This window comes from Actinia tenebrosa, unplaced genomic scaffold (assembly GCF_029948245.1).
Source record: "Actinia tenebrosa isolate PJP-AT-01 unplaced genomic scaffold, QUT_ActTen_1.0 PGA_scaffold17__23_contigs__length_9995812, whole genome shotgun sequence".
Taxonomy (NCBI): Eukaryota; Metazoa; Cnidaria; class Anthozoa; order Actiniaria; family Actiniidae; genus Actinia; species Actinia tenebrosa.
This window is the reverse complement of record NW_028292577.1, coordinates 3,389,001-3,400,457: the sequence shown is the minus strand read 5'-3', so window position 1 is coordinate 3,400,457 and position 11,457 is coordinate 3,389,001. Positions and strand designations below refer to the sequence as shown.

Below are 11,457 nucleotides of genomic sequence, written 5' to 3'. Positions count from 1 at the left end.
ATGACCGCTGAATGCATTCAGTTGTACAGACTAGACTCCAACAACTTGTTGATCATCAGCGTGTGTGGATTTTACATGAAAAACAAAAGTTTTGTTGCTATAAAACATGAGAAAACCTGGATCTGACACTTTAAATGGTAAGAAGTATAAAGTATTTAGAGCTTTGATGCCAAAAACTCAATAATTTGTTGTTTCCAAGGTATTCAATACACTTCATTTCAGGGCTGCTCAGGCAAGTACTCAGGCATGCATTTTACTAGACTAGAGCTGTCGTACGTTGAAAAAACTTTACATGCTTTTATTTGTGTTCTTGGTGATATACCCTTGAGAGGAAGATATAATATTCAACTTCTTACAACTTACTAACAATTACGATTTGATATAATGGAATGATATCACAAAAATATTGGAAGTTCATGGATTTGAAATTAGAGCAGGAGTCGAGTAAAGGGAGGTTCAGTTTATCGCCCAGCTGATTGTGCGTTATTTTTTTAACTTTGCGTTAAGTACCTTAAAAATTTTGTAAGCTTATTATTAAACCATGAATATTATATTTGAATTGTAGGTTAAATTAAAATTCTTGCTAAATAGTTAGTTTGTTATTCCATTCACTTTCTAGACGACGCTACTTGCCACCAAGAAAATTTACTATTGTTGTTAATTACTGTACGACATATCTATTTAAAGGTATAGCTTAACTGTAATGCACGGCCTACATATGAATAGCGTTAAAAAGATTTATGGAATTCTATTACGAGGAGCTCAGGTCTAGAATATTAATTGACAGTATTAATAAAAGGCTGATGAAAAATGACAAAACCCTTAAAGATTCAGCTATGCTGACATGTAAACCTGATATATGCGCTTTTCTTTAACTGTTAAGCAGCTTTCGATTCTTTGAGGGTTTTAATAGTGTCGGCTGTCAGTACTATGAAAAAAACAACATGCAAGTTTACTTTATACATTCCATGTTTTGTTTTTTTTTGCTAAACTTTACGTAGTGAATTTATGATTTGTCAGTGTCTGATATCACAAATGACAATGACAATGACAGTTTACACTCTTACATTAAATTGCAATACAACATTTAATAAGAAGGGTATTTGTATACAATTTAACTATTAAACACTGTGATAAAATAGTACTATTAACGTGGTAAAAACTAAAGATATAATTATATGACTATGTGACATTATGCAAACCGTCGCATAATAACACTATGAACACTCATACACTACACAGGTACTTTGTACATATAGACTCTTTGACATGGATCACACAGCCCAAAGTAAAACACAACATATGCACCATTTACACTCATACACTCTACGATATACTATATACATGGACAATTTGACATGAGTTACACAGCCCACAGCAGTCATGTACACCATATACACCATTAACATTCACACACTGTACTATGTACAAATGCACATGGACACTGACTCAAAAAACAAGAGAACATTTGACTATGCCTTGTGTTTCTAAAATTGTCTCTCTCATGCTCTACAGCTCCTAGCATGTTTATATCACAGTGCAGAAACATGCGCATAGATTTTTTATCCCTCAAATTTCGTAAAATATAAAACTATATGGACATGTGGTGTACATGCGTGGGCTGTGTGACTCATGTCAAAGTATCCATGTACGTGTACCTAGTATAGTGTATGAGTGTTCATAGTGTATATGGTGTACATCAGACTATGGGCTGTGTAACTGATGTCAAAGGGTCCGTGGACATGTGTCCATGTGGTATATGGTACTTTACCAGTATTTTTGCTAGAAAAGTTTTCATACAGTCAATTCGAAAAACATTTTCGTCGACCTACTCAAGCCTACGCTACTCTGGGTAGTAATCATTTTTTGAATTGACTGTATGACTGTAAAAAGCTCACGGCACGAACATGGCAAAGCATACACTGTACTCTGTACTCCATACTCCAATCACTTTGCTCGAGAATTTACTCTCCATCCAATCAAATTCCCAGAACACGGCACAAACACGGCGCAGACATGGTCACACCAGTCACCTCACTGTCAGAACAAGCACATTGCATTATGCAAGAAAAATCAGCCAATTGAAATTATTGCAAACACCACAGTCACTGCAGGGAATGCTTATTGCACTAAACTTTTCACAGTCATACGAAAACTCCTCTATCAATCACTGCACTTTTGCTACCACCTATAAAGAGAAAGAGACTTCTGGCTGTCTCAGATTTCTCGGAGGACTTTTCTCCATATAAATAGGGCCTTACCCTCTTACTACTTCTGTTATTGCTGCTGTTGTGTCTATACCACTTGTTCTCTTACCAAAACAATAATTAATTATAATGATTTGATGATTACAAAGCATACATACTGTTATATTTCATAAATCTTCTAGGGAAGTTAAATGCAGTAATATTTGAATTTAGATTTAGATTATGATCTTAACTAACATACTTATCATTCTATCTAGACCTGTGTGCAAAACTATCTCTGAATGAAATGAAAGTTCACCCAAGAAAGATATGGTAACTCTTATTGGACTTAAAGAGAAAGACAAGATCCTTATCAATGCAAAAAAATCATGCCAGTCAACTTTTTATCTTCGTGGTCACTATCTGGATGGGCTTCCAAAGTGTGTCTCTCAAAAACCATTAATAACCAGCTTAAAGTTTTTGGATTTAAGCTACAATTCACTGGAAGGTTTTCCACTGGAACTGGGACTGTTGACCAACTTGGAAGAACTTTACATTCAGCATAACCAGTTGCAACATATACCTGATGAAATTTGTAATCTTGTACAAATTCAGAGACTGGGTCTTGCTCATAACTGTGTGCAAACAATTCCATTCTCATTGAGCAAATTGTCACGCTTAGAATGGCTCAATTTATCTGGGAATCAAATTCATATTATTCCTCATTTTTTACTTTGTCTTCCAAGCCTGACTAGTCTTCGTGTTCTGCGGAACCCAATTGATAATGTACCCAGGGATATTTATATTCAAGGACTAGAAGCTATGAGAAAGTTCTTTGCTGTTGTTGTTAAACCTTTAAGTAACATAGCCAATTCTCTCTGTGATCAAGAGAACAAGGAAATTAAAACGGAAAGGCAAAAGGCTTATGAGGACACCATCATTGATGAAGCATTTACGTCAGATGAATCCAGAATTGATATTTTTTCCACAAGTTTTTCAGAATATGTCTTGAATGTGGAAAAGTCTCAAAAGGATGAAATTCAGTTAGTAGAGGATCTGAAAGAAAAAATAAGAATAAGCCAAGAAATTAGAAAGATGAATCTTGAATATCTTCGAAAACAAGAATATAGTAAGAACACAAGGTGCATTACACGACCGAGACGTATGTCCGACATTAGTCTTGACCTGACGATTAGAAAACGTCGCAGACAACTCATAAAGTCCACTAGTGAATACGGAAGCTTGTCAACGTTTACAGAATATATGTCTCTACCTCAACAGAACAGAGATGACGATGACAAATATAGCGAGAATTTCAGTGTATGCACCAGTGATGATGAAAGTAGCATGTGTGAGCTGGACACTGAGCCAAGAAAGAGGCACATTACACATGGTGATATTTGCGTAATTATTCCAGAATGTAATCAATCAGGTCATCTACAGTCCGAATTCGTTCTTGATATCATTGAGGATCTTGCATATCAACCTACTTCATGTATGCGAGGAAGGCAGGTGGTAGGAAGTGAGGTACTGATGCTGCAGCCTCACGGAGCACTGTTTTTTAAGTCAGACCCTGCAATTATTAGCTTACCCTACGATGTCAAGGTGGAATCCAGAGATGAGATCATTTGCTTGTGTAGTGATACTGGGTTTGGAGAAATACCCAACTGGCAAGCTATGGACAAGCAGTCGTACACAGTTTTCCAGTCTCATGTTGAGATTAGAGCAGAGCATTTTAGTCTTTTTGCCGTGGTAGCGCAAAAGCAATATCACAGTGCACAGTGCTTAATTAGAAAAGGTGTGGGCGGGTCTCTTGTGGTAGATGAAGTACCTGGAGTGGAAATCAGATTCCCTGGAACATCATTACTTTATGACATACAAGCATCAGTCAAAGTGTTCTATGCAAATGAGCCCTATGATGTGGACCATGATGATCCAAATGCATTTGGGTTAGCAGCTCCAGTCATTGAGCTTGGACCCCATGGGTGTCAGTTTGATCCCTCAAGTCCAGAGCTAGTAACGGTTCGTCTTCCCTTACCAAATGGAAAAGAAATTCTGGAAGCATTTGGAGATCGACAGCTGACATTCTGGTGCAGTTCAACCCAGGAAAATGAGCCTTTAGACTGGCAACAGTTTCACCCTCAAAACATGCATATTGATAGCGACATTGACAGCATATGTTCAGTTTACTTCTCTGTAGAACATTTTACATTTTTCAAGGTGTTATGGGACGTTATTGATGCAGTGCTCTACGAAGCAAAACTTGGTGCATCACATTTCATTCCAGCCTTTCAGTTTTACGTGTCATGTGAGGCTTTGATGTCAGACAGTGAAGATGGAGTCAGATTTGGCCTGTGTATTTGTTGTAGTAGATTTGGCATTTCTCTTGATGGTATTGGGAATTTCCCTATTTCCATTGGCAAACACCCGCCGAAAATGATCAGCACAGGACCTCTTGTCATAAGGTAATATATGATATTACAGTAGTTTGCTAAGATCTACCAAATAAGCCTCTGGTGGATTTAAAGCTTCTCTCAAGGAACATTCTTGCAAAACAGTGCTATTATCATTGAAAAGCATGGAGAGCACAGTTACATTACATAGTTCATAATAGCAGCTAAAAACACTTTAGAAAATTATTACCATTTTTTTTTTCAAAAAAGGCAGGCAACCTTAACCTGAGGGTCCTGAAGGATTCAAATGGGAACTGGCATTTGCTAATGGTAACCAGGGAAAAATAGGATTTTTTTTGGCCACTGGGAATGGAAAAAAGTTTGGAAATTTGGGTGGAAAATGGAGTTGGCACCCCTCCCCCTCATTCAGGATCCTCTTCATTTGGAAAAAAATATTTCGGATACTGTTACTTCCCTTTTGCTGACCTCAGTAGTCTATTAGATATGTACTCAGTGAATGACTGTCAAATCTTGAGTGAAAGGAGTAGACTAAAATCTTGTTTTCATTGCTGATTTGTAGGGTCATTTCAAAACTGTTCGAGGCTGACGTAGAAGCAGGACAGAAAGAATTAATCCACCAAGAACATTTTACAGGGCGGCAATTCGTTGCTCAGTTTGTTTGTTGTTTCACTGGGGATGCTGTGTTGTATGGAAGCTTTGGAAGGGTGGAGATAGAACAGCCCACACAAGACAACATTTCTACTCCAAAACTACTCTTCTCATTTAACTTATACAAGGTATGGACATTTTTGCTTTTACTTTTTTTCTTTGTGCATAGACATTAACAAAGACTCCAATTTGGCCCCATGAGCAGTCTAAAGATTTTGTTTGAGCATGAGTTTTGCAATACTCTGTGGTCCAGAAATTATGTTTAAAACCTTCGGAGTCCGGGGAAATTTTCCAAGAAACAATCAGCAGAAGTCGGCTGCCTTGAGGAATAATCAACTGATGTTAACAAATTAATTTTTCTATGGTTTAGTGTGGTATAGTCTTCTTATTTACCACAATATGAACAGTTGTATACATAACATTTTGACCAGTCGTTGACATTGTGGCAACTAAGAAGACATATACGCTTATTGCAAAAATCTGTTTTTAACAACAACAAAAAACATTTTGAACTGAGAAAAATGCCCAGGGGTACCCTCCGATATTTGCAATATGGGTATGTGCAGCTAGACAGGGTATGGTTTTCAGCTATTCAGCTCTGGAACAGGGTATATAAAATTGAGCTCACCCTCTCTGGAACAGGGTATCTTTTTTCACAAGTACCAGAACAGGGTTTTTTATATTAACATACAATAGGGTAGGGTTTTCAGCGAATTTACTCTGGAAGAGGGTCAGGGTTCAGAGGGCTCAGCAGCACATCCCTGCCCTAAACGGGCTAGAGTACCCCCCCCCCCCCCCCCCCACTTCCCTAGGGAAAAATGTTTTCAAGCACACTCTCGCTCCATGTGCGAGTGATTCGTAATTGGTTGAAATACTTGGTTGGTATGTCCTCTTATTAATGACTGCTCTAGACCAATGAGAAAGCAGGAAAATTTACATTTGCATTATTAAAAAGGGAGACATACCACTTTAAAGCATCTGAAATTTGTTAAATAACCAACCTTCAATAATGTTTTAAGCCCAGGGATCCAGAACAGTACGACAGCTCTATGGCCTGGGATGTGCATCTCAGCAGAGAATTAGCAGGTATTCATAATAGTACCAAATTTACCAAACCATGGTTTTATAGGAAAAATATGTTTAGCCCCCACCAAAAAACGTTTGTGATTCAGCCCTCGAATAAGAACAAAAAAATGTTTACTAAATTTCATTTAATAATTCTGGTATGCACTGTTTACTGTATCATCATCTGCCTTTTTTCTTTGGTTTGTTTTTTACAGACAACGCTGTGTTTGATGCCTTTTATTTTTCATGTTTTATTTAATGTGATAAAGATTCTAAATCAATCCAATCTTTGAGGATTGCATTAAATAAGGCCTTCCACACATATTCCCACCTGCTGATAAATATTGGCCAATTGCTTTTAAAGTAATTGATTTATTATTAGTTATTACATTTATTAATGACATTATTCATGTTTGCTTTTTGTTTTTTGTTGTTGTTGTTGTTGTTGTTGTTGTTGCTAATTTTGTTTTTACTTTTGAAGCTTTGGTTACCATAAGAACCGATCGGGATATGGGCGATGAAGTGTGGGAAGACTTGGCAAAGTCACTACGCTATACTCAAGTGGAAATCAATAAAATTGCTTCTAGTGATGATCCCATGACAGAGTTACTAGCCAACTTTAAGCGGCGTGGGGGACAGCCTCGTGAATTTATTTCAGCTATGTATAATATTGGTCAGATTAAGAACTCTCCTCACCTAAACAGTTCATTCGGAAGTGGAATTAACAGTCTTAGTGGGCCATCAGAAGGTATGCGAAAAGTATGGGCAAATGTAATGTGAATATAGGAGCATTTAGGGGGGGGGGGGGGGGAAGGGGGAGGGAGGGAGGGCCGCAGGAATGAACCTGGTGAGGGCCAAGTTTTCATTTCTATCTTCATTCAATCCCAAGTTAGTTCTGCCACCGAAAGATTCTGACAAGTAATACATAGAATCATAATATTTACTCCTTTGAAGAGAGGTTTGTTGATTTTTCCAATGATAGTCCAGGTGTATTCCTTGTCCCCCCCACCTCCCCTATAAAAAATGAATGCTTTCTAACTAGGCTGAATACAAGGGAAAGAGTAGTAATGAGTATTACCGTCAAGCTTACCCCCTAGATTCCATTAATATTGTTTTCATTATTCGAATATTGAAATTTAATATTCTTTCCAAGAAAAAAACTTGAATTCCAATTGAATTATTCCATATAATGAACACCATAATTCAGTCAGAATTGGAGTTTTGAATGGGTCATTGTTTTGAACCCAGAGTCTTCATATTCTCAGAAAGAATTAATAGATTTAAATATTCCAATAATAAAACCATTAATGAAATCTAGGAGGGCAAGCTTGAGCCATTTTGACTTTAAGCTGATATGTTCTTTATTTTATTCAGCTGAAACTGAGTCCAAAATGTGCCAATGTGATAAGAAGAACATGCGAAAGAGAAAAATACCTCATGAGATTTCTTTGGAGGATACCTTCCTTGAAATTGCAGGCAAGGTTCCTAAAATGTGGAAGGAACTGGGGCGTGCACTAAAGATAAATGAAAACAAACTCGATGAAATTGAGCAGGATTACAAGCATGACAGAGTTCGTGAGCAGGCCTACCAAATGCTTCTTGCATGGAGAGAAAGTTTTCCAGAGTACTGCACATTAAGCTCTCTTTCCGAGGGTCTTTGTAAAATTGGTCTTAAAAATGTAGCACGTCAATGCTGCATGGTTAAGATTTAGAACAATCTATATATAATATATATTTTGTAGTTTTTTAAAAAAGTTATAGAAAACAATATTTATATTTTTGACATAAAACTTTTTATAATGAAAAATACACTCAGCCCGAAACGGGCATTATAAAATATTCTTTGAACGTGTCACTTTAAGTATTGTTTGAACAGGTTACATTGATAATTGTTCAGTGTGGAAGTACTTCAGCATAGCTTATATTTTGAATAGGTTGGCCAGAACAGACATTGAACAAATAGACCTTTTTACTTAGATATGCATGGCAGCCTTCTTGAATTATAATGGTGGGATGCTGAGAGGGCAAACATAGAACAATAATTATTTATAAAGCATTGAGTAGTGGGGGTTACATTTTCAAATAATTTCAAGTCTTGGTGTTTCACATATTGTTTCAACTATCAGCAAATTGAATTGCTTTTTAGATAATAGTACTTCTCATCGAAAAGATTAAATACAATATAAAAAGACACCCTGACACCTGTGCATTCTGTATTTTTCAAAGTAATTGCATGTTTATTTAAAATAAAAGAAAGAAATCTTTATTTAACATCAGTGAGAGTTCTATAACAAGGGACACTTACAGCAAGAGCCAATCAAATTGTAGAATGAAAACAATACACTTCAACTTTGGGTAGTGGAGCCAATCAGAAACCAGAACACAACAGTCTTTTGACATATATTAATATGCTTTTAGTCCCATGAGAAAATGGCAATGGCTATCTACTGTAGTTGTTTACATGCAACATCAGTGTCAAATTACCATTCTTTGGCATTTTTCAAAATTCATTCTACGATTCGATTGGTTCTCACCGTCTAGGGGGCTTCAGTTATAGCAGTCACACTGTAAGTATACCACGAGTAACACACTCACCAGTTGACTGCACACAACTGGGTCTAAACTCAAATGTTGATTTTCACAAAGGGAGGAAATGTGGGAGAAGAACTCTACTAAAGAGAGAGCATTTACACCAAACAAACTCTATTCATGTGACATCCATCTGCAGTGTCAAATTAAACCCACAACACCTGTCACATTGGACTCATAATGGTGAGAGGCAAATGTTTTTACTGCCATCCTTTCCACGTAACTGATACTACATGATCTTCCTCAGTCATGTTCCCTCAACAATAAGCCATCAGTTGACTCACTAGTATTTTTTAAGTTGTACCAGACCAATTCTGATAAAGTTACATCAATTTACCTTTTCATCATTACTGTTACATCAATAAACCCTGCTCCAGAGATTTCCAGACAGTTGCATTCCCTTCCAAAAGAGCCTTTTCTGCTCTGAAATATGCTTCATTTGGAGTAAAACCAACTAGTTTGGATCCAAAAGTATCCACACCTCTTGTATTAGCTAGTCCTTTTATTTTATTTTCTATTTCCTCTGCTTTGGTGTATTGAATCTGTCCATCACTTGAAGGATCCTAAGATCAAATAAAGAATGATGAGAGTGATTGATGTACATGACTTTTATTAGGCAATTTTAGGATAACCTCAAAATGATTAGCACAAATGATTAATTGTGAGGGGGATTAATTTGGGCAGATCAGAAATTAAAACCTTTGCACACATCCCTGGGGAATGCCTGGGATGAGTAGGGGGTAATCCCATATACAGCCTATACATGGATGTTCCCCTGGATCAATAAGGTATGCTTTCTCTGGATTTTGGTATACCCTAGAGGGTATATGATTTCCATGAAATTGTCCACAGCATCGCCATTCTTAAACATGGTCAGGGTTTTCAAATCCTATTGGCACTGAACCACCCCTAGTAAACAACCCCCCCCCCCTCCCCCACTTCCACCATGACTTGATTGAAATCCACCAAAACCTATACCTTGTTGCAATGGCAAGTTACAATTTCATGCATGTAATTGAAAAGCACTGCAATGCAACAGATCTACAGACTGAAAACAATCTGTCTTGGGAGGGGCTGAGAACATATCCCATGTTTAGTACATTCATTGTGGAACTTCCTCAAGTATAATGACAAGTAACATAAATTCTCCGCCACGCAAAAAGTGCATGTATATATATACAAAATATATAATATTTATTTATTTAAGAAATATAAATCGGTGGGCATGTCTATACACTGTGATATAAACACGATGGGAGCTGTATAGAGCAAGAGAGAAGACGTAGAGAAACTCAAGTCATAGCCGAGTGTTTCTTTGACTTCTTGAGTGCTCTACAGCTCCCATCGTGTTAATATCACAGTACATAGTCACAAGCGCTCTTATAAAATATTTTTGAATGATTTCGCACGAGCCTGGCTATGTCCTTTGATATAAATATGGTAGCCAGCCAATCAGTGCGCGTGTTATACCTCAAATATTTTATTTATATATATATTTGTAAATATTACATACCTCAAAGGCCTCAACATTACAAGCTATTTCCACCATTTCATTATGCTCAAATGCCATGGCCTGCACTCCTTGCAAACCCCCAGGGGTTGACGCACGTAGAGATTTTGCAATCTCCTGGCCTAGAGCCAGATCTTTTGTATTTATTGTCACATTGCAATTGGTAATGTATGGAATAGCACCCACGCCTGTACAACCATATCTAGGTGATGGACGTTGACCCAAATCCCAACCAATATTGTGAAAGCTCATTCCACCTTTACCTTTATACCAATTGACACCTTTTCGCCTATTCACTAATCCCCTATTTTGAGGCACGTCAGCGTGTCCGAAGAAAAATACTGACGTTCCTTTGATATTTTCAACAATTCTATGGCCAATTCGTTGAGCAACTTGACCACACTCCTTTAGATCTACTTCAGAGTTGATTGGATGGATTGGAACCAAATCAACAGAGCCAAGTCGTGGGTGACCGCCACAATGATTACCTAAGTCAATTTGATCATAAGCAGTCTCACAGGCCCTATACACACTTTCCTCTATATTTTCTATTGGTGCTGCAATGGTTATTACTGATCGATTGTAATCCAGATCCGAGAAAATGTTGAGAACAGTGGCTGGACATTTTACTCCTCCATTGCTGTTTTTACCTCCTAGGCCTTGAAATTGGTCTTGTTTAGGTATGTGTAGATTGGTCGCCGACAGGGCAACCGATTCAACAATTCGTTCATTGTGTGCTTCAGAAATATTTAGTAAACAAGCAATTAAACGGAGAGACTGTGAAGTTTTACGCATTTCTCTGCAGCCTGATGTATCTTATGCGGTATCATATCATTGTTCAACTCGACCCAGGACAAAGACCGCAAAAAAATACCCTCTGTCCACCCCAACCGCCAACCCCCTCCCCTCGCCCCCTCGAACGGGGACGCAGCATATATTATAGATAGCAGTGCGATATTTTTGTGAGGGGACGAATGTGGCAATGTGTCGACATTGAGCCAGTTGTCAAAGTGACTGACTGTAAATAAAGACGCTGGTTTATATA

General features: G+C 37.6%; 2 protein-coding genes across 2 annotated transcripts; one reads left to right on the top strand and one right to left on the bottom strand.

Moving 5' to 3' along the window:
- The first annotated feature begins 30 nt into the window (after window positions 1-30).
- LOC116302432 (uncharacterized) lies at window positions 31-8,584 on the top strand. The gene is made up of 6 exons (XM_031711722.2): window positions 31-137; window positions 2,465-4,651; window positions 5,160-5,376; window positions 6,268-6,334; window positions 6,795-7,061; window positions 7,688-8,584. The coding sequence occupies exons 2-6, from the start codon at window positions 2,517-2,519 to the stop codon at window positions 8,023-8,025; spliced, it is 3,024 nt and encodes a 1,007-aa protein (XP_031567582.1). The 5' UTR covers window positions 31-137; window positions 2,465-2,516; the 3' UTR covers window positions 8,026-8,584.
- Window positions 8,532-11,249, bottom strand: LOC116302436 (uncharacterized). Its single transcript, XM_031711725.2, has 2 exons — window positions 10,416-11,249; window positions 8,532-9,465 (listed from the first exon to the last, which is right to left on the bottom strand). The coding sequence occupies exons 1-2, from the start codon at window positions 11,205-11,207 to the stop codon at window positions 9,256-9,258; spliced, it is 1,002 nt and encodes a 333-aa protein (XP_031567585.1). The 5' UTR covers window positions 11,208-11,249; the 3' UTR covers window positions 8,532-9,255.
- Between the last annotated feature and the right edge of the window lie 208 nt (window positions 11,250-11,457).

Excerpts from the sequence above, each read along its gene's own strand:
- LOC116302432 (XM_031711722.2), top strand. The coding sequence starts at position 2,517 with ATGGTAACTCTTATTGGACTTAAAGAGAAAGACAAGATCCTTATCAAT. Across the intron at positions 4,652-5,159 it reads ACAGGACCTCTTGTCATAAG|GGTCATTTCAAAACTGTTCG; the intron begins GTAATATATGAT and ends GCTGATTTGTAG. Across the intron at positions 7,062-7,687 it reads TCTTAGTGGGCCATCAGAAG|CTGAAACTGAGTCCAAAATG; the intron begins GTATGCGAAAAG and ends TATTTTATTCAG.
- LOC116302436 (XM_031711725.2), bottom strand. The coding sequence starts at position 11,207 with ATGCGTAAAACTTCACAGTCTCTCCGTTTAATTGCTTGTTTACTAAAT. Across the intron at positions 9,466-10,415 it reads GTAATGTTGAGGCCTTTGAG|GATCCTTCAAGTGATGGACA; the intron begins GTATGTAATATT and ends ATTTGATCTTAG.